The sequence below is a fragment of the Oryzias latipes genome, chromosome 4 (genome assembly GCF_002234675.1).
Source record: "Oryzias latipes chromosome 4, ASM223467v1".
NCBI classification, from domain to species: domain Eukaryota; kingdom Metazoa; phylum Chordata; class Actinopteri; order Beloniformes; family Adrianichthyidae; genus Oryzias; species Oryzias latipes.
The window spans coordinates 6,371,195-6,393,974 of NC_019862.2; the positions used below are offsets into that span (position 1 = coordinate 6,371,195).

Consider the following 22,780-nt stretch of genomic DNA (forward strand, 5'->3'; position numbering starts at 1 on the left):
GTCAGAGATGCAGAGGGATTGCTTTTTTTTCTTAGCGTTATAGCTCATTTTAGATAATAGTTCTCCCAAGGTAGCAGCTATTGAACCTGCATGATATTTCCAGATGGTTTGGTCCGCTTCAGTCTTTGGTTTTCTCCTGAGAGAGCCGTGTGTGGCAGCAAACCAAACCAGATGAAAAGAGAATCCTTTGGCAGCCTGCTCAACCGAGTCCGTCACAGAGAGGGAAACACTTAACTAACTTAACTTTAAACACGTGCGGCCAACAACAAAACGGTGCCTTGGACGCACTTGAAATTCATGGGGGCAATGCAGCAATCTGTGTCTTGGCTGCACGTATTACGTGTGGCCAACAGGAATTTCAATCAGTCTTGTGCCGGTTGCACGTAAATACATGTGAATGACATCGGCCAAATAAAATACCATCAATATTTTAAAGACCCACTCCAATGACATTTTATGTCTTGGTGTTTTTAACACGTTCTTGTAGCATTTTTATTATGATGGAGGAAATAGATCTGATAATTTCAGATAAAAACAGCGTTTGAGTATTTTTTTCTCTCAAATTGTGAGGGATCAGGAGCAGACATAGAAAAAGGGGGCTGAGCAAACGGCGCCCCCTGCTCCGTGGTCAGGGCTCGAGAAGCGTCTCTGCAGGCCGAAGTAGTCCTCCGCCAGGGACCAGGCGCACAGCGGGGCCGGCAGAAGCCTTACTGTGTGCCGGGAGAGGAAAGAAAAGCAAGAAGAAAGTACACAGTGACGTTTATTTTAGAGGATGTTCGACCGGATGTTCTGCACGTCAGTCAAGTGACGCACTACACTGTAAGGAGGATGGTGTGCTGACAGATTAAAAAATAAATAAACCAAAAAATAAATAAACATATTTATGTATCTACCGTCACATCCTTTGACGAAATGAGCACCCCTGCAATAACACAATAAGCGAATGTATGTATTTATTAAAAAATAGCTTTGAAATAATTTTTAAAAATGGCCCTCAAAAAAAAGTTTTTTCTTTTATAAGCCTTCATCCAGTTGTGTGAAACATATATTAAGAATCATCTGAAAGGCTAGTTTGAGTTCACGTGACAGCAAAAAGCATTCTGAAAACCGGAAACAGAACACCTGCACTATACAACTGAAGGAGCAAACTAAGAAAATGTTTGGGGTGATGGTTGTTTTCTAAAGCACAAACGTTCAATCTTTTCGCTTTATTCCTCCAAATAACAGGGCAGTACGGACTCTCTTGGCGTCAGTGTGGCTGGTGGGAAAGGCAGTCCTTTGGGGGACATTCCCATCTTCATTGCTATGATTCAAGCCAGTGGACTTGCAGCAAAGACACAACAGCTCAAGGTGAACACGACCGTGTATCACTTTGTCCGCCTTATGTCACTGATTCTAATCATTCAGATTGTTAATATTCATATAATCTTGTAAATTGTGTTATGCATGGCAGTGAAAACTAAAGAACACAAATGAATTTAAATAGGGTCGTCACGGTGAATTAAGATTTGAATTTTGAGTGTGACTGTAGTAGCGCTACAGTGAAATGACTGTATTTTTGTGTGCATGTGTGTGTTTGTTAGGTGGGTGACAGGATTGTCAGTATTAACGGTCAGTCAGCAGACGGTCTGTCTCACAGTGAGGTGGTCTCCATCCTAAAGAACAGCTATGGAAACATCAGTCTTCAGGTATGAGCACAAACAAACGGCATTGAGTTCTAAAACAGATAAATGGAAAAAAAGTCATCATCTTTGCAGAGGATGACTTTGTTATCATTTATTCTTCCATTTGTCTAACAAAAACAAGAGAAATTGCTTTGTAGAGCAAAAGTTTTAGCAGTGAAGCTCTATTTATATATAATTGGGATACTAATTCTGTTGAACATTTGTGATGGAAATAGAACAAGACAGTCGGTAAGCATCAGTCACCTTCTGCTGCTGATCACAGCACTTGTGCACCTGAGTGTGTTATCGCTGTGGTCCAGCAGGCACACTGATGCATGCTGGGAGTGAGATAGTGGCAGTGTTTTATGCTAATTAGCTGTTATCAGCTGCAGCAGACCAACGCCTTCATGAGCTGATTCTCTGTTTTCACCTGAGTGTCGGTGAGGCTTCAGTAACATAAGTCTTTTTAGTCAGCACCATCCCATAATCCACTCCATAATCAATCAAAATTATTAAAATATCACATTCCTGTCAAATAAAATAACTAAAATGAGAAGAAAAAATGTTTTGTTTTGCTGTTTATTTATTATGTAGATATTTCATTTTAAACGACGAAAGAACTGACAGCAGTAGTATATGAAACATAAATTATTTTCCATCATATTTATCTATATAAAAAAATTACATAATGAAAATAAATATGATAAATAACGGTATAACTCATGCATACTCATATATGCATCTTTCACCTATATAACCCTTTTTATTAATATTTAATGTGGAGGGGGGCCGGTTTAGCTCGTGCTGGTTTGCGGCGCCTTCGTCCGTGAAACCAGGGTTCAACTCTGGGCTGCTCCCTATTCCCTTCTCTGCTGCTGTGCTGGTCCCAAGCCCGGCTGGATTAAGAGGGTTGCGTCAGGAAGGGCATCCGGCGTAAAAACATTGCCAAGTTAACCATGCGACTCATCCTCGAGGGAGGGTTGTTTCGCTGTGGCGACCCCTGATGTGAGAAGTCAAAAGTGAAAGAAGACTCATGGCATGTGGCTTCTTCTATCAGGGTTTGAATTAGTCCATGAATGAACTTTTGTCGTTGGCTATACTTATTAAATAGGTATAGTGTCGTTTTTTTAGACTTTTTTTTAGCTTGCTTTAAAATGTTGTTTTTAAATTGTACTCAAATGATTTTCTGTGGGTTTGTGTACGCATGTGTGTCTGTGTCTCAGGTGGTGGCCGACACAAACATCAGCATCATCGCCTCTCAAGTGGAGAGTTTAACCAGCGGCTCCAGTTTATCTGCTGACACTGAAACGCACCACGCAGCTGAGTCTGAGTGAGAACCCACAAACACATGGTATGGTGGGGGCTGGTGCCATCGTGAACTTGAATTATCTTCTTCCCTCCCAGGGGTCCGCAGCCCAACACCATCACCCTGGAGAAAGGCTCTGATGGCCTTGGCTTTAGCATCGTTGGAGGCTTCGGCAGTCCCCATGGAGACCTGCCCATCTATGTGAAAACAGTTTTCAGCAAGGTCAGCAACATAGACTTATACCAACTGGCTTATAGTATATGACGTCACAGCAAAAAGAAACGCCAATCTAGGTCAGCCATACTGACTTAGTTCAATCCATCTGAACTTAATTCTAAGGTAGGCAACTGGGTAGGACCATAGACTCAAATTAGGCTTAGCTACATCCACCCACCTAGCTAAGCCACCACAATAAACTTATCCATCCATCTTCTTCCGCCTATCCCGGCGCCAGGTCGTGGGGGCAGCAGGCTAAACAAAGATTCTCAGACTTTCCTCTCCCCGGCCACTTCCTCCAGCTCCTCTGGGGGGACCCAGAGACATTCCCATTCAGTTTTGTTTATCAGCCATATTTTTAAAAGTATTTAACTAATGAACTGTTTTTGGATGCTAAAGCCACAAAACTTTCATGACGGTGTGTGTCTCAGGGGGCGGCGGCTGTGGATGGGCGCCTAAAGCGGGGGGATCAGATCCTGTCAGTGAACGGTGAGAGCCTCCAGGGTGTGACACATGAGCAGGCAGTGACCATCCTGAAGAAACAGAGAGGAACCGTCACGCTGGAGATACTGTCATAACGTGACCTGAATGCACACACAAACACTTTCAAACTGCATGTCAAGTTTCTTCTCCCCAGTGTTTTCCCACTCAAACACACATTGGAGGGTCAGACCAGCACGCACTGATGTCAGACGTTCTTAGTTTCTTCCAGAACATTATGAATTTCCCAAAGTCACAGATCTGGTTCCAGTTCTGTTGCTTTATATTTTCAGTGTCTTTTAAAAACTTCAGCGTTTAAGTCAACTCAGTTTGCTTCCTTTTGGGTTTTTTCGGTGGCCTTTGTTTCAAAAAGTCCCAAACCGTAGCAATCCATGCAGCTCCTCAATTCTGGTCTATTTCTTTTGGGACATATACGTCTGGACACCAACAAAAAAGTTAATGCAACGCACTATTCTCCTGCGGGATGTCCTCTGATCAGAACTGAACCCGGAGAGGACCGTCAATGCATTCATCTGTCCAGACAGTGGTGTTTGATCTCACAACCTTCTCTTCTTTAGCTCAGTGGTTCTTCATCAGAATCCAGCTAAGTGGGACACAAACTCTAAAGTCCTAAACACCAAAATCAGGCTTCTTCTTTGTTCATTTTTACAATGATAATTAGAAATATCATACAATACCAGACCTGCAGAAGGATGAAGCGGATCAGCTCCAACTGATCTTTCCAAGCATTTTGTCTGAAATCCCATCACTCCTTTCTGTTTTCCTGTGTAGCTCTGATCCACAGCTTTGATGGTAAAGCTGTTGTCTGGAGTTATGACATATCTGTCACTGCAGAAGCATCAATAGATCTGCATTGATCTCTTAAAGCAAACCCGTTGGCACGTTTGCTTTAATGCAATGATCAAAAAAACAATATAAACACAATTTTTGTTTTGTTTTAAGGAAATGCCAAAATTAGTTTTGCTTTTTTGCCTTTTTGGACAGAAAAAAAAGGTTGAGATTCAATAAGAAACATGTTTGAAATGTGCCATCATCCCGAAGCCAAACTGTGAGCTCTGGATTAAAGACTTCTGTCACCGTTCAGCACACCTATTGTTGCAGAAGTCTAGTTATTGAGGGCGGAACCATGACGTCCTGCTCTGTGCTGGGAAATCGGAGTTAGAACGTCAGAGGGACTCGAGCATAATCCAACCTGTTTAGCTCTTATATCAGAAATGAAACCATGTATTTTTGTGAAAAAATAAAACAAAAGAGATGATCGTGGAGCTTCATGACCTTCTGATTCCATCAGTAGCAGCTAGTTTTCCTGACATTCATCAGAAGAGCGTCAGCTGCCTATTTTCTTTGACAAACTGCTTTGGAGTTAGTTTCCATGGAAAGCCTCTTGAGCTCTAACTGTCAGGATGTGGAAAAACTATCCTGAAGACGTTAGTCCTTTAGGAAGCTTTGCAGAATGTATTGAAGAAAATGGCACAAGACCGTTTTAACGGTGTTTAAAGGTAAGAGGTAAATCTCACAGATGCAGGATTAAAGGCTTTCATTAAACAGTCCCACAACATTTTTGGTTTGAAGATGAATCTTAGTGAGCATGAACACCCAATCTTGCCCCCCAACAACAGACACGGTGTCTTCCATAATAGTTGTCATAGAGAGGAAAATGAAATTATTTTGTACAATAAATGTTTTGTAGATGAAAAGAGGCCACAGTCTAATGTTAACGCAGAGATGTGTGCGCATGTAAATATAAATATGAAACTATATCCTAGTTTCAGTCACGTTCATTCATTCTCATCCTGATGATCTGTTGACACAACATGGAAGGATTCAAAATTAGCATAGATTAAGGATTGACCAGCTTTCTCTAAAAGAAAAAAAAAGTAGATCCAAAGAAGCAAATGTAACTTTTAAAGGAAACAATGAAATCAAAAACCAGTTTGTGATTGCCCAGAATTCAAAATTGACTCTAATTGAAAAAAACGTCTTGAAATTGTAATTGAAATTATGTTATTATTCTAAACTTTTCTCAATTTCAGTTACACAATTATTTTTAGCAGCTGAATCAAAAGTTAATATTTAGGCTATTAGAGGCAAAATGCAGGGAAAAATTAGATACTTTTAATTATGTTTTTTTTTCCAATGTTGCTAACATGTTAGCTTTGTTCTTAAATATTAGCTAGTTATTGTTAGCTTAATCGGTGGCCCTTAAACCAACATAACCAGTTAATCTGTCAAGCTGTCTGTTATTTTCGACATTTGTTTTATTAATGACCACAAAAAACCTTCTTTGATCATGTAATCTTTGATTTAGCCTTCCTAGTTAATTGAATAGCCATCTAGGTGAATAGCTAGCCAGCCTTTATGGATCATCCAGCAAGTGTCCCCTTTCAAAGATATGCTGCTCCATATTTAAAGATAATTTAGAGACATACAGTTGTAATTTTAACAATTTCAAATAAATAATGTGTTAGCAGATAAATGTTTATCCGCTGGTGGCATTCTAAATGGCAGAAATACACAATTATGCTACATATCAATCATGTGCTAATACTTTATGTTGACGTAATTACTGTCTAAACTGCTCTTATTTTTGTAAATAAATTATAATTTATTTTTTTAACTTCACTTGGAATTAATGTTATTTTCCTTATTGTGTAATAGACAAATATGTTTAAATAATCAAAATTACTAATGAGAGCTTAGAAGCCTTGCGTTGTATGTGACCTTTTGAACATTAAAGACTTATGTCATGGTTTGATTTTATTTACATGCATAATAATTTGTCATTAATGTATTTTGTTAAGACTTTTTTTTTTATTCAAGCTTTGTTTAGCTCAATCATTAAATAAAAAATGAACAAATGACATTTCAAGAATTGTTTTCTGTCTCTAAAGTTTACTTCTCTGTTTTCTTCTTTTACCAAGGATTAATTAACAATTACCATTAATAATTTTGCCCTTTTTTTTTCCATTTGACCTGTTCACAGTCATACTCAACCATTTTTGGTCCTGCCCTCATTCATGATGCTGCTGGTAAAGCATAGATGGTTTGGATCCCTTTTTTTGTGTGTATGTGGCAGGCAGAGGGCCACTTGATTGAGATCACCTGGCACACCAGCTGCTTCATTAGCAGAGGGCTGATAAAAGCCTCTGTCAGTAGAGCTTCAGACAGAGACCTGCTGCTTCCAGGTGGGAAGGTGCAGCAGCTGTGCAGCCTTTGGCTGTGTGTAGGGCCCTAACCATAGCCGGGTAGGTTTGTGCTTTGTTCACCTCCAAGTTGCTGCCGCACCATTCTTATTGCGATCACTGTGTAGATCGCAGGCAGTGTTTGGCCGCTCATGCGACTCATGTGGAGAGTCCTCTTAAGCTGCGGGAGCAGGTATGTGTATGTGTGTGTTATGTTATACTTGGTTATTTGTGTTAATTTACACTTATTTTGTGGGTGCCGCTGTTTTGGTTTCCATTGTTTGTTTCATCCCTGCTCTGCCCACCCGGTGCAAGAGCGGTGCGACGGCCGGCAGTTCTGGGGATCGTGTGTGTTCCATACAGAGTGTCAGTGACTGCTGTCCATCCACGCACTGGCGAGCAGCGTGACGGAGTGGGATTGACAGCTATTGGAGCGAGTTCCCCCTTCTGGGCTTCTGTCCCCCCAAGCACAACCAGGGCCCAGTGTCCCACCACCTTGGACTGGCGTCGGTTACGGCCACTGGATGCAAGGGACGTGACATTGAGCCGGGTGCGCCGCCACAGAGAGCGCACAGCTGGGTGCAGCTGACTTTGTGGGCTGGGCATGATCGCCCTTATGGTTTGGTTGACTGTTTTGGGTATCTTTTTAGAATAGGAAATTTAGCATAATTTCTAATAAAGGTTGTCTTTTCTTTAAAAGCACAGTCTTGGTTTCCTGTGTCGGAGAGTCCTGTGCTTTTGGTTTTTAGTTTTCTGCTGGCGGCTTTCACTGGGGAAACCATAATGCCACAGAAATCTTGGCGCTGTGAGCAGGACCTCTGACTTTAACAGGAAACTTAGACGTGTATTGAGTTTTGTGTGAACTTGTTTTATTTTTTTTTCATTTTCAAAACAGCGGCACCTGTGTTCTTGCAGCCATGGAGGATGAAATACAGGAGTTGCGAGAGCTGATGGCTCAGCTTCGTGCTGACAATGAGGACCTCCGCAAACAGCAAAATCCCGGTCCTAGCTCCTCGACAGCTTTTGGGCAAGGGGGGCCTGGTCCTTTAACGGAGAGGCTTGTTTTGGTCCCACGAGACCGGAAATGCCCTATGTTTAGTGGTAGGTCTGGAATGGTATTGGAAGAGTGGCTGGAGGAGGTCCAGGCATGCATGAGAGCCCGTCATATAGCGGTAGCTGACCAGGCTTTCTTTCTGTATGATCACCTGGAGAGCGAGGCGCGAGACGAAGTTAAATATCGGTCAAGCCGGGTGTGGTGGCGCGTGCCTGTAATCTGCGCTCATGGAGGCTGAGGCTGGAGGATGGTTGGAGCTCAGGAGCTCTGAGCTGCAGTGGACTGTGCTGATCGAGTGTCTGCACTGAGTTCGGTACCGATATGGTCTTTCTGGGGGAGCCCGGGACGGGTGAAACCCCCCCCCCCCCCCCTTAGGCCGGAAACGGAGCAGGAGAAGCTCCGGGTGAAGCTTCCAAAGTGTGCCTTTTTCCAGCAGGAAGTCAGGTATTTGGGCCATGTCATCTCTGATCAGGGTGTTTCTACTGATCCCCATAAGTTTGAGGCTGTTGCTGGTTGGCAACCTCCCACCACAGTCTCAGAGCTAAGAACATTTCTGGGGTTTACCAGCTACTACCGCCTGTTCGTAGAGGGGTTTGCCCGGTTGGCAGCGCCATTACATCGGCTTGTGGGCGAACTGGATGGAACCAAATCCAGAAGGCGCAAAGCATCTAGCCTGCAGGGTCATTGGACCACTGACGTCAGCGCCAGTCTTGGCTTATGCTGACTTCACACTACCTTTTATTTTGGAAGTGGATGCCAGTCATAATGTCCTTGGTGCAGTTTTGTCCCAGGAGCAGGGTGGCAGTGTGCGGCCCCTTGCCTATGCCAGTAGGGGACTAAAGGCTACAGAGCGTAACATGCAAAACTACAGCTCTATGAAGCTGGAGTTCTTGGCTCTTAAATGGGCCATGACAGAAAAGTTCCGTGAATACCTATTGGGACATCACTGCATTGTATTGACTGATAACAACCCGCTGAGTTATTTGTCTACAGCAAAGCTGGGAGCGATGGAGCAGCGTTGGGTGGCACAGTTGGCAGCGTTCGATTATGAGATAAAGTATCGTTCTGGCAGAGTCAACCGGAATGCGGACGCCTTGTCACGACATCCCAATCATAGCTCAACAGAGGTTGGCAACATGGCACCTGGTTCTTCGCTGCTTAGAGACCTACAGCAGGTTCAGGTACAGCCAGTACTTGCCCACTGTGAGATCGAACAGTTGATGCCTGTGTTCCCACAGCAAACTACTGCAGAGGTTCAGGACCTGCAGGATTCTGATCCAGTGTTGGCAAGCGTTCTCCCTTTCTGGCGGGACCAACGGTACCCCAACTACTCAGAGCCTTTGGGTCTGTCTAAGGTGGCCCTTACCCTGCTGCGGCAATGGAAAAATCTTGCAGAGGTTGATGGTTTGGTCTACCGCAGGGTTCTCATGCCAGATAGTGGGCAGGAGGTTTTCCAGAAATATTGATCCCTGAGGTTTTGGAACAGGTTCACCAGCATCATGGTCACCGGGGCATTGAACAGACATTAGCATTATTAAGAGCTACTGGCCAGGTAGTCAAAAGATGTAGCTCATTGGTGTCAGGCCTGTGAGAGGTGTCAGTTGGCCAAGGATAACAGCCGTTCAAATTCTGCCCCCTTGGGACACCTTATAGCATCTAGGCCGAATGAGTTGGTGGCCATGGACTTTACCATCCTGGAGCCTTCACGGACCGGAGTTGAGAATGTGCTGGTTTTAACTGATGTCTTCAGCAAGTACACGGTTGCCATCCCTACCCGAGACCAGCGAGCAGCCACAGTTGCCCAGGTGCTTGTCACAGAGCGGTTCTCGAAGTTTGGTGTTCCAGGACTGCTTCATTCTGATCAGGGGCGCAGCTTCGAGAGCCAGCTGATACAGCAACTCTGTGGACTCTTTGGCATCGAGAAGTCGAGGACCACCCCGTACCACCCTGCCGGTAATGGGCAATGTGAGCGGTTTAACAGAACGTTGCACAATCTCCTTAGAGCCTTGCCGGTAACACGCAAGAGAGATTGGAACTCCTGTCTGCCACAGGTGACGTTCTGTTATAATACCATGCCGCATCAAACAACTGGTGAGTCTCCATTCTTTTTGATGTTTGGTCAGCAACCCAGGCTCCCCATTGACTTTATGTTGGGACAGGTTAAGGAACTACTGGAAGTACTGGAAATAAAACAACAATGTCACTGCCAATCATAATTTTAAGCTCCTTGTTTAACTTTAATGCAAAACTTGCTTAAATACATGTAAATCTGAATTGCTTTAGTTACAAACTAAGATCACAGCAGACTTTACCCTCACATTTCATTTCATAACTTGCTACTCTGCTGCTAACAAATACCTGACTCCTGTTTTCTTGACTTGCATTGAAAATATGTTAATAATTCAATGATGTTCTAGGAATGAAGAGGGTCTAAGCAGAAACTTCTTAACAAAGAAAACTGAATCGGCACAAAAAAGCAAACTAACATAGCACGGTTCTGCAACAACTCATCAGTTTTCTCACATTTTACCATAAAAAGACATGTTTATGGATGGCTAGTTTTTTTTTTTCTCTTAATTTGGAGTGGTGGCTGAGAGCCAATAGGAGCAGAGGAAGGAGGTCACATGGCCGTAGCTTTGTCCTTATGACCCTTGCTCTTCACGTTCTCGTATTCTCCGTGGTCGTCTCTCCTCCTGAAGGAAACACAAACGAGTTATTCCTGCGTCTTTCAGACTCATGCTAGTCTCTTTTATTGATTCACTTGATTCCGTATCTACCTTTACATAATAATTACCCACAAGGCCTCTCACAGTAAACTTCTATTTTTAATAAGATTAAGCTTTAAGTAACGTTCATTATCTACTTAGATGTTTTCCTTCCTGTTTATCTTGATTTTATTGTTGTTATTATTACCTTAATCAGAGAATGGTTGAGAGAGACTCTAGCACTAGATCACACATTTGCAAAACCATTTAGATCTCATGGCCATGCAAAGCAAACATGTATCATCATTTGTTTGAATAGGTCCTTTGATTTTAAAATTATGCTAAATTACGCTTTTTTTGGGATGCTTAAGTATTGAGACAAAAGTTGAAAAGGAGCCCATAAAAGCATAGGTGCTGTGTCATGGTTTTCAACAAAAAAAATGAATCATTTACTATATTTTTTTTATTAAAGTCAGGTGGTAAAAGCTTTTTTTTTTCATTACATAAGAATAAGGGTCTGATAAGGAGCACTTTTTTGTGAGAAGTGTTGTTTTTACCTTTCATCAGTGCTGGCTTCACATGCTTCATACGTGTTTTCATCTGTGCTGCTCTTCCTCCTGTAAACAAAATATTTTAACTCCAAAAAGAAGCTCAGCAGATGAGCTTACTTCAAACCTTCTTGAGTCAGATTATTATTCATAAAAGGTTTCACATGATCCTCGAGAACTAACATTAACACATTTCTGATGCAGGAACACGATCAGAAACTGATAAATTGATTTACAAAAGATTAGGCCTAAGCGTGGGAAACAGGCTTCCTCTGCTTTGAGTGTCTTTGTGGATTTAATTATATTTCAGCACTCAAGCCTTCTCACTTTTTTCAGGTCTTAGATTGTTTACTGATAAATACAAATGAAAAGGTTTATTTTGGTTTGATTGTAACTGCAGCTGTGGAGCTTCCAGTTTCTACCTGTTGTTGTGATCCAGGACTGTATCGTAGGTTTCTTGAACATTTCCTGATGTTTTGCTTCCCATACACACAAAGAAGAGCTCATGTTAGAAAAAGTCTTCCTCTTCAAATCTCCTTTTCATTTTAAATGTCCAAATGTAGTGAAAGAGTCACAGGACTGCTGAGTCTCTCTAGAACTTTTATTTTCTTTTAGGAATTTCTGGATTACAATTACAAAAACCCCTTTATTTACAGTACACATAAAAAACGTAAAACAAAATTGTGAATTATTACTTAAAACTTGCAAATGGCAGCATTTGTGCAGAAAGAAGAAAAGACATAGCTGGGCTCTGGAAGTTCACTACCTTAGGCTTTCCAAGTTATTCCTGCAGAAAACATGGAAATAAAATAAGTTCCTTGTTGTTTAGATTTATTTGTTTTCCCCTCCTGAGAAATCCTTTCTACATTCTGACATCTAGATTATTTCATCTCAGTTTTTTGCAGATGACATTATCCTGTTAGGGTCATTGAACAAGGACCTTCAATGTGTCACTAATGAGTGTCACAACTTGAGGGCCATGTTTCTTTTTTTAAAAAGGTAGTCTTCCCTCTCTGGTAGGATAGTGGAACTCCTCAAGTGGAAGAGTTTGAGTTTGTTGGGGTCTTGTTTACATATGAGGGAAGGATGAGATTGACAGACGGTAGATGGCAGTGAGAAGGAACTGAGCCCAAAAGATGGAGCTCTTGTGAGCTTCTCTCAAGAATTGATCCAGACATGTTCCCAGCCTCACAGATAATCATGACAGGATAAGATCCAAGCAGCTGAAATGAGTTTTAGGATGGCTGGGCTCTCCCTTAGAGAGGGTGACCAGCTGTATGATGCTAAAGGGACTGGCCTGGGAGCCCATTGGGGTTCCCCTGGTGGACCCGGATGAGGTTTCTTAGGAGAGAGAGGTCTGGCCATCTTTGGTTAGACTGCTGCCTCCACAACTCATCATGAAAGGGAGAAGATGGACGGATGAATGGATGGTTGGATGATTGATCCTGCTATTGAATACCTCCACCTTCATTCACTTCTTTTCTTCGGGTCCACTAACACCAGGTAATCCGTTACACCGGCCTGTGTGATTGTTCCCTTCCATCTGCAGAGCTGATCCTGGTTTAGGCGACTCAGGTGCCGGATGGATCTGCTGTGGTCACTAACTCAATTTTTAACAAATTGATTGTGTCATAAACTAAACACAAACAACAGGGTTTTAACACTTGAATAGCTTTAGCTCAAGTGTTGACATTCTTTCGCCTGCAGCAACCTTCAACCGTTTATGCAATTCACGACTGCTTTCAGTCAGCGGATTCACTTTCAATGCATAAACGGTTAAAGAGTTATGGTTTGTCAAAGAGTGTGTGTTGTGTAGGTGTCGCCAGCAACATCTCTGGTGTTACAGGATTAACCCTTGTGCTATCCTAGGCACTTTAACATTGGGAGTTGGGTCATCTAGACCCACTAGACAGTGCTCTAAACCTTTTTTCTTCAATGATTTGTGATCTTCACTGGTGTCCATGGATTACATGAAATCTTTCCACCTTTATCCACCTTTGTCATGGTAGAAGGAACATGTCAGTGGACATCTTGACTCCATAGGATAGCACAAGGGTTAAAGCCAGATCCATTGTGAAAAACAAAACGCAGACGTGTTGCTCCAGGTTCCGTCCACAGACTTTTCTTCCTTCATTTATTGCTGGATGTTAAACCAGTGACAAGAGAGCATACTGCTGGGTAAACAGATTGTAACGGGCAATGGAAGGATGGACGGGAGGAAAATGGACTGGGTGACACAAATCATTACACACTGACTGCTGTGGGCGGGGCTACACTTCCTGATGGTTACAGGACTTCCCGCTCCTCCATCATCACCCAGAATCTGCCTTTGCCTGCTTTGTTCCTGATGATTCCTGCAAAGCTTTAAGCATGTTTGTCTCTGTGTTAAATCCTCATTAGAAGATCAGTGAAGACCTCATGACGACTTGCATGTCCTGATCAAAAAGCAGCTCGTCACAAGAGGACGACTCGGCTCTCAGATCTGTTTTAGTGCATTTCTGCAGCAGGTTCATAAACACTAAAACGAGTCAGGTACCAAACGGAGGTGGTTCCTCAAAGCCTGCATGCTGAGAGGTGCAATGAGAGGAAGGCTAAAGAAGCCAAAGCCTCGGTGTGGCTCCTCCTCACGTTTGAGCGCTTCATCTTACCTGACGCCTCTCAGACTCATGTCGTAGTGGTTTACTGCAGGAGCCGTCTCCGAGTCCCGACTGTTCCTCCTCCTGCTCACACACACGTCAGACATCAACACATCAGAGATGTTCAGTCCCAGCTGCCTGCTATACCATAAAACCATGGTAACCCCGTTGATATTTATGGTTCATAGTCCTGAATTCATCTTTTTAGAAGATTCTACTTGGATATGGAAATTATTAATGTTTCTAGATTGTTGTTTACTATCAAATATCTATCATGTTGGAAATGTTTTAATCTGTTTTTTTTTTCTAAAGAGCTTAGCAAAATATTACACTCAGGTGTTCAAAAAAAAGATAATTGGGAATAATTCCAAACTTTAATGGTCCAGACCATTCCAGGCAGTACTATCTTACCTGTATATTTTAAAAAAGTGCCAATCGGGTTATGGGGAAGGATTTTGGTGTTATCTGCTGCTCTGACATTAGGTGTCTGTTGTAAAAACATCTTTTAGTGGAACAGGTCAAAGGTCAAAGGTGGTTCTGCTCAACGATAAAGATGAACTCTGACTGACCGGCTGGATTTTTCACACCAGACCTTCTTCACAACGAAGGCGATGAAGGTGAGGAGGAGGAAGCCGCTGACGGCGATGATGCCCGTCAGCCACTGAGGCAGCAGACGCTCATATTTGGGCAGACCTGCAGGAGAAAGCAGAGGTCACAGGTCATCATCACGTCAGGAAGGTCACTTCAGTCTTCAAGTCTTTCATCTTGCTACATTCTCTCTTCCACAGCTAAACCAAACATTCAACCTCAAGAATCGTGCAAACATTTCCCCATTGACACCACCCTCTAGTGGTCTAATGAGGAACTGCAACACTTGATTCTTCCAGTTTAGTCAAATTCAGAGAAAAAAAAACAGCCTTTCCTACTATGGATGCCACTTTTCTCAGTTTAAACTGAACCAAAAGTTTTCACCATTGAACTGAATCATCGTGAGAGTGAGTCGTAGCATCCCTACTGCATACCAGTACAGTATGTTGACATGAAAGCGTCAAACACATTAAGAAGGATTTATTGAATGCTTGGAAAGAAGATCTCCAAAAACAAATTACAAATGAGGTATTGGAGGGTGCTTGTACTGCACCTCAAAAGCTGTCAATTAACTCGAGACTAAAATTAACACACAAAATTAAAAAAAAAAATTGAACTTAAAACTTTTACAAATGAAAAATAATTTCATTGTATCTTAAACGTTTTTGCCATTTCTCCCTTTTTCCTTTCAGTTTTCAGGTTTTCGCTGTTGAGCTGATCCTGTTTTTACATGGGGGCGGGGCTTAGAGCTCATTGGTTTTTACATTTTCAATCGTTATTTCAAATTTACAATTTAGTTTTGTGTCACTTTAAGCTGATCCTGATGTGACCCCAGACACCCAGCTTAGTTTAAAACGACTGAAGTGTTTGTCTTCATTGTTTCTTCTTTATTAGCAAATCAAAAAACAGGAATTTTCTGAATTTTGTTGATGTTGTTTTGTTTTGTTACATACAATTCATATGTCAAACTGAAACAAAACTGTGACCCAAAAATTGAGGGATGAACTGAATTATGGGTAAAGTGAATCATTGCATCCCTAGTTCTAACAGGAAAACTAGATTTTTATGAAACATTTTGCTTCACAGCACAAAGGCTGTCAGCCAGGGGTGGCGCTACTGTGGGGACAAGGGGGGCAGTATTAGTAATGGCCCCTCAGCTGCATTGCAGAAAATTGTTAATAACAAGAACACTGTTTGAAACACAAACTTTTCATCATTTCATTTGTAATGGCCTTCCTCTCTGTTGTTCTCATTTGCAAAGTATTTTGCCCCTTCAACCCCCCCCCCCCCCCCCCCCCCCCCCGATTTAAAATGTTGTAGCTCCACCACTGCTGTCAGCTCTTGAAATAAAATCAACAGAAAATTTGTTTCTTTACGGTTCTTTAAATTGGGTTTCATTACTGCAACATTCGGGGGCTTATAATCATCGAAGATGATTGAGTCTCTAAAAACTTACATACTTTTTTTTTTTAAATCAACTGTAATTTTGTTACTTTTTTGCAATATTGATAAAATTATATTAAGAAAATAAAACATAAATTTCAAAATGCATCATATATTTGGGTTCTATATGATGATCCTCTCCAGTCCTCCATGTGAATCTAAGTCGGCTCCATTTCCCAGCATTTGTTTCAAAACTGTATACCGTAATTAAAAATAGATAAAATAGATAAAGATAAAACTTGTAAAGTCAGGCTAGGCTCAAAATGCAAAAGATTATGAAGATTAGTGATTTTAACATTTTGACTTTACATAGACATGGTATTAAATTAGTTACATTGGTTTCATAAAGAACATTAATGCTGCATTCTTTAAGCAATGATGCTAATGATCTGTAAAACATTGTTGTACAGAAGCCAGAAAAATCATTAGGAGATTGATGATTAGTTGGTTGATTTAAATGCTCTTAAACATCAAAAACATTAAACACTAGCAGGTCTTTTAGTTTGGCCTTGGTCTAAAATAATAAAGAGTTTATTAACTTATCCTGACTTTAAATCAATTTATTGATCAGAAAGGATGTAAATATGATTGATAAATATATATCAGAATGGTGTTTAAAATATGTATTAATTAAAAAATATTTTATTGAATGTACTTTTTCTTTTTTGTGTTTAACATTTATTTGTTTCGGCATTAATAACGTTTTTTTTTTTATCTAAATTTGAATATTCCTTTATACTACAAAAAACAAAAGTCTAAATTTCTTTTTTGTGTTTATTTTCTGTTTCTTAACTTTTACAGCCTGAAAAAGAAAAGAAAAAAAAATACACAGCACACACGGTGTGAACTTTGGTACCTCCTTACGTCTCCATAGCAACGTGCCAATCGGATCCTTTTCACGTTGGTGACTTTGGCCTGTTTTTGCTCCGTTTGGTGGTTTCACTTAGAGACACGGCTCATTAACGTTCAGGATGAACACGTGTTCGAAACAATCAACAGCAACACGCGTGTGATCAAAGTCCATGCTGAATGTGTCCATCCATCATTCTGTTCTATCGGGCCAAACATATGGGGGGTGGAGGGAGGGGGGTGTACATGGATTCCCCGCAAAACATGGAAATTCACAGGGAAATAACCTAAAGTGACACGCCCAAATCAAAAACACTGAACAGAAATTCTGTCAAACTTTAGAGTTTTTCTATTTTGACAGATAAAGTGGCGTTGAGGCACGTTGTGCGCTGGAGTAAAACCAAAAACTGTGACGTAATAGAAGCTTAATCATTGCTATAAAAGCATAAGAGTCATAAAGTGCAGGAATCTTCTCATGCAGCACATTTTGAAGTTATATCTGTTTGATACTATAACAATAAAATGTGCTGAAGGAAATAAACGCTGCTTCCTTGTAATGAAGTCATCATTGCAGGTTAATATTTAAACAAACAGTTTGATTTAATCCTAAGAAACTAAATATTTCTAATGATTTTAAAAAGTATCTAAGCAGAAATGTTCTTGGTTTGGTTTGATTCACTCAAGCAGACGCTTTTGCCCAAAAAGTGGAAAAGTGTTCATCAGGGACATTTAAATTTGACTTCAAAATGAAATTTCAAAAATCTTTTGAATCTGTTATTTGATGTAGAGAAGCTGAGAGGAAGCTTTAGTCTGTCATCTCATCCAGAGCTGTTTCAGTCCAGCAGCTGCTAAGTAGAGAGTATGAAGGCAGACGTACCTGTTTGGGCCCCAACAGAACCAACAACCAGTAGCAAACTGGACACCAGCGGCAGTAACGGTCCCATCACAAAAGCACAGGAGAGGATCCCAGCAGGAGCACACACAGTCGAGGAGCGTCGCAGGAGCGTCTGTGGAGCTCTTGGCGTGTTGGTGGACCCGCGGGTCAGTTCTGCTAAAGATTAACCATAACCCAGGCTTTTATCTGCTGTGAGAGCCCGTCCACTTCCTCCAAGCGGCTCCACTGCTCTCTGAAAAAAACCCTTTATGGATGTTTGCAGCTCACCTGAAATCCTCACTCTGACCTGCTGACAGTTTTGTTGTCATGGTAACCACTGCATTCTGTTCTGAACAAAGGGTTTTTGTCTAAAGAAGAACTCACAAATTTTTCTGTTTTTAAAACTAAATAAAGATATTTTGGATGACTACTGCCAGAGCTAGGCTAAAGTAGATTGTTGCCTCTATCATCTTTTTCTCACAACTCAACACAAACAAGTCTGTTGTTTAGTCTGGCATTTATATATGAATTATTCACTCTGGTGTTAACCCAAAAACAGAGCAATATCAACTCTCATGTGCATGGAAAGATGATGAGTTTTACTAAATGTGGAGGAAAATAATGAGAAGTGTAACACCTGTGGTGATTTAAAAACACCACTATAGGGTCATTATAGATTTGAAGACTTAACTGGACAATGTCATTAATAGATAGATTAAAGATCCACTCCAATGAAAATTGTGAGTATGTCTTTATTCAAATCATTGTGAATCAGGAGCAGATAGAAAAATGCTGCTTGAAACCATTTTACTTTACATTGATAACCGATTTGCCAATGTGTCCATTAGATCCATGTACGTCTTTTTTTCCTCATCTCAGCTGGTTTCAAGTTTAGAACTGTACAACTGGAGAACTGCAATATTGCTCACCATCTTTGATGGTCTGTCAGCTGGCGGGAGAACACGTAAACAAGGAACTCTCAGTTTTGGGTGACGGGATGTGGGGCAGGATTTTTTACTCTGCAGAAACTGTCCTAGAAAACGACAGAATTTAACCCTTGTGCTATCTTAGGTGACCCCACCCTTACATTGACGTGTTCTCCCTACCTTGACAAAGGTGGATAAAGGTAAAGATTTCATGTAATCCATGGACACCAGTGAAGATCACAAATCATTGAAGAAAAAAGGTTCAGAGCACTGTCTAGTGGGTCTAGATGACCCAACTCCCAATGTTAAAGTGCCTAGGATAGCACAAGGGTTTAAAAATAAATGTGGCTAAATGCAACAAAATCGTGGATAAAAGACCACTGGGAACGCTGAGAAAGTGGATCAGAAGATTATCGGAGTGAGACTTTAACAGAAAAGCAGAAAAACCTAAATGACAGTGGGAGATGTGTTTTCAGGAAATGTTTGTGCTCCAAACAGAAAGCCAGATACTAAAGTAAAAACTCCTTTGTTGATGGATCAGCAGGTCCAGTAACAGCTCTATAGATGGATAGATATGTGTAACCTTTTTCTTTTTCTATGTTGAGATGAAATATTTGTTTACTGGGGCTTTTCATAAAAGATATCAGACTTGTAGATCAAAGATGTTTAACATTTAAATAACCTTATTTTATAATAAAACTGGACTATAAAACACTTTACAGTATGCTTTTAACTTGACTTGTAAACTTTTCTAAATAAAGTGCTAATAATTCTAGATAAACAATCAATAAAAGGATGCACAAACCCTTATATATGCCTTCTGACCAACACATACTTGGTAGCTTTGTTGTTACAAGGGTCTTGTGTCTAAACTAAAATATTAGGCTCCTTTTTTACTGTAAACACAACTCAAAGTGCAGTTGTTGTCAACTATCTGAACTCATCGACAAAGCAATTGTTTGATGTTGTCCTGTTCCTAAGTCTAATCATATACGTCAGAATCCCAATTTTGGCACCCTATTGTCTGGGGAACATTCTTCATGCGCCCAGTGCTTGCAGAACATCCATTTAACCCATTGTTCCTTTGTCCCAGATGACCTGGGAGGCTTCCTGTCTTCATAGCTCCAGCTGAAGTCTGGTTGACTTGAAGGCTAAAGATTAGCCCCTTTTTCCTTTGCTTTGCAGATATTTTTCTTTTAACCCTTGTGCTATCTTAGATGAGCCCACCCTTACATTGACGTGTTCTCCCTACCATGACAAAGGTGGATAAAGGTGGAAAGATTTCATGTAATCCATGGACACCAGTGAGGATCACAAATCATTGAAGAAAAAAGGTGCAGAGCACTGTCTAGTGGGTCTAGATGACCCAACTCCCAATGGTAAAGTGCCTAGGATAGCACAAGGGTTATTAGTGCATTCTTTACTGGTGTATCTGTGAGTATTGCTGGTTTTCTTCTTTCACACCCACCTCTCCTTGCTGCTTTGTGTGCAGGAGCTCCTGGAAGTGGCCTCACATGTTCAGGTGTAAACGTCATTCAGGTAGAATTATCTGGCACCTGGCACCTGCTTGTTTGGATAGGAACCGTTCATAAAACCCCAGGGGCAATTGTAATGCTTTGTTAAATTTGCCCCTGATGAGGGTGACCATGTTTTTTAGGATTGTTTTTCATTTTCTTCCAAAGCTTTCACTCCAACGTTACTTTTAAGATTAGTGGTAACCCTTAGCACGTCATGACTCATGTGTTTGCTGGTACACTAAGGTTTTATTGTATCATTAGTTCATAAATGTTGAATAAGCAGTGATGGTTATACACTATGCTGATGCCATAGGACGCTAATGGAACAAACAACTTCAGATTAGTCAGTACTTTAGTAATCATTTGTAGCAGGAAAGGTGAAGTGCATCAGATCTGACAGTGAGTTCACATAGAGATTTGTAAAACATATTAAGGACACATGACATTAAACATGAGAGATGGTACAGTCCATTCTTATTGAACTTACACTGTTCAAACAGAAGCCTTAGTACAACAAAGAAGGTTTAACAGGCAAACAAATCAAATGCTGATAAATGAAAGCCCAGAATGATCCTGAAAAATGCAGAAAGGTAGATTTCCATGTTGTGCGTTAACCCTTGTGCTATCTTAGATGACCCCACCCTTGCATTGAGGTGTTCTTCCTACCATGACAAAGGTGGATAAAGGTGGAAAGATTTCATGTAATCCATGGACACCAGTGAAGATCACAAATCATTGAAGAAAAAAGGTTCAGTGCACTGTGTAGGGGGGGCTAGATGACCCAACTCCCAATGGTAAAGTGCCTAGGATAGCACAAGGGTTGCATACGAAAAGAAAAAGCTCAATTCCAAATATGAAAAATGTTATTTGTCAGTCATGGTAAGAACAAAACAGATCCCCTTTTAGGGTTTATCCTCCTGACAGAGAAAGGTCAGACAGGGGAAATGTCCCATTTGTGGAAAAGCAAACCGACGGATGAGGAAGAACAAAATGATGAACACGAGAGCGTAATGCAGCCTAAAGCGGACAGAGTAACACAGCAAAATGTCATGAGCTATGAGGCCATTCTAGAGTCAATCAAAGGAGACAAAAACTATCAAGAGGACAAATCTGATGAGAGAGGCAAATAAAGTCAGGAACGGATGAGTCTGCCAGCAGGAGAGGTCCTACTGGTGAGAGAAGACGAAACCGGTTTAAAAGAGGTTTACACAGACACAGATCTTCCATCCAGTGCTGCTACAGAGCAGTTCAACACATTTCAGGAAGCTTTGAAGTCAGTTAACCCGAAGTGAAGGATTGAAGTCATGGAATAGGAAATCCAGTCAATAGAATTAAGTCAACGTTTCCCATGAGGGGTTCAGCAGTAATAATGCTCTCCATCAGAGGAGGCATGACACTTTATTAACAAAAAAAAGCAGACGCGGAAATGACATCTCCATAACATCTGTCTCCCGCTGTCAATCATGTCCCAGTAGCCAAGCCCCACCCCCACGTAAGACTCGGCTTGGCACTGAAAGCAGAAACTCTAAATTGAACCTGTAAATTGAAGACTGAAAGTGAAGAAGGAGAGAAAAGAAAAAACAAAATACAAAAAAGCAGCTGTCCCAAATAAACATTGTTTTTCATTTGTTAACAGTTATAGCTCTCTAGTTTTTTTTAATCAAATTTCAAATTACATTTTTCTTATACATTTTCAGTATTTTATTCAGGTTTATAATGTGTACACTCAAGTTTAAAACTCTTCAAATGTTGTAATTGTTCTCTTTTTTCATTCATCTTCCAAACCGTTTGTTCCCTTTTGGGGTCATGGGGTTGCTGGAGCCTATCCTGGCCACTTGTAGGTGAAGGCAGGGGACACCCTGGACTGATCGCCAGTCTGTCGCAGGGCCACAATCACACACCCATTCATTCCATAGCTTCACCAGTGAACCTATGGAGCATGTATTTGGACCTTTCTGTGTGGAGTTTTCATGTTCTCCCTGTGCATGCGTGGGTTTTCTCTGGGGACTCCGGCTTCCTCCCACCGTCCAAAAACATGTTTTCTTCAAATTTACCCTCTGGTGTTTCAATATAAGCTGATCCTGCTATGACCCCAAAGAAGTAAACTGGGCCACAACTCCTTGTTCTTTTGTTTGATCCAGAGTTCAGGTGAGTTTTGACTCCTGTCAAACCAAGAAGAAAACTGGATCAGGAGTCCCAATCCAGGTAAATTCTCCTGATTCGGGACCAAAGCTATCACAGTGAGCACAGCCTGTCGCAGTAAACGTTTATTTTTGTCGTCCAAACTGGACCATTTTCTCAAATTTGGATGGTTTTATAACATCATAGCACAAACATAATTCAGTTAAACTAAACCAGACTGAAGTGATGAGCTTCTTCTTTTTAAACACATTTGAAAAAACTTTATTCAAAGTCTGAGAGTTGATGACAAACATCCATGAAACGAGTCTCGCTCCCCTACAGGAGGACACAGGTGGAGGAGGGTTCTGCTCTGAGCGGGCCCATCAGGCTCAGCTTGAACTGGGCTGGGTTGAAGTGCTGGAGGTCAGACACAGAGGTTCTCCAGGCATCCCGGTTCTTGTCCCTCGAGGTGAGCCGGTACTGACCTTTGATGATCCTCAGAGGGTTGTAGTCTGGGCTGACGTGGTCCGGACAGCGGAACGCCTCCCTGATGACAGAACCCTGCAGGGTCAAGGCGGCAAAGCCGTTCCTGAACGTCACCATCCGGACCACGGGCGAGTACACGTACTGAACGAACAGCAGCTTTCCTG

At 41.4% G+C, this 22,780-nt stretch overlaps 2 protein-coding genes and 1 long non-coding RNA gene across 10 annotated transcripts in view; 2 read left to right on the forward strand and 1 right to left on the reverse strand.

Moving 5' to 3' along the window:
• The window catches only part of patj (PATJ, crumbs cell polarity complex component), a 108,118-nt gene extending 101,568 nt beyond the window's left edge, over window positions 1-6,550 (forward strand). For all 4 annotated transcript variants that reach the window (XM_023954072.1, XM_011473814.3, XM_020702216.2 and 1 more), the window contains 5 exons: window positions 1,228-1,350; window positions 1,584-1,688; window positions 2,888-2,994; window positions 3,069-3,192; window positions 3,618-6,550. In XM_023954072.1, the coding sequence (XP_023809840.1) occupies window positions 1,228-1,350; window positions 1,584-1,688; window positions 2,888-2,994; window positions 3,069-3,192; window positions 3,618-3,764 (606 nt within the window). In that variant the 3' untranslated portion in view covers window positions 3,765-6,550. The remainder of the gene's footprint in view (window positions 1-1,227; window positions 1,351-1,583; window positions 1,689-2,887; window positions 2,995-3,068; window positions 3,193-3,617) is intronic.
• A 150-nt stretch (window positions 6,551-6,700) lies between these two features.
• Window positions 6,701-7,571, forward strand: LOC105353884. The gene is made up of 3 exons (XR_908597.3): window positions 6,701-6,932; window positions 6,998-7,062; window positions 7,185-7,571. It is a non-coding gene; the product is annotated as an uncharacterized LOC105353884 (long non-coding RNA).
• A 2,563-nt stretch (window positions 7,572-10,134) lies between these two features.
• LOC101163403 (proximal tubules-expressed gene protein) lies at window positions 10,135-17,902 on the reverse strand. Of its 5 annotated transcripts, XM_023954076.1 has the most exons (7): window positions 17,855-17,902; window positions 17,570-17,740; window positions 14,382-14,505; window positions 13,825-13,896; window positions 11,599-11,655; window positions 11,186-11,245; window positions 10,135-10,616 (listed from the first exon to the last, which is right to left on the reverse strand). In XM_023954076.1, the coding sequence occupies exons 2-7, from the start codon at window positions 17,634-17,636 to the stop codon at window positions 10,544-10,546; spliced, it is 453 nt and encodes a 150-aa protein (XP_023809844.1). In that variant the 5' UTR covers window positions 17,637-17,740; window positions 17,855-17,902; the 3' UTR covers window positions 10,135-10,543. The 5 variants fall into 5 exon arrangements, with proteins under 5 accessions (XP_023809844.1, XP_023809841.1, XP_023809843.1 ...); XM_023954073.1 differs by lacking the exon at window positions 17,855-17,902 and having other exon boundaries at window positions 11,599-11,661; window positions 17,570-17,817; XM_023954075.1 differs by lacking the exon at window positions 17,855-17,902 and having other exon boundaries at window positions 17,570-17,816.
• Window positions 17,903-22,780: the final 4,878 nt, after the last annotated feature.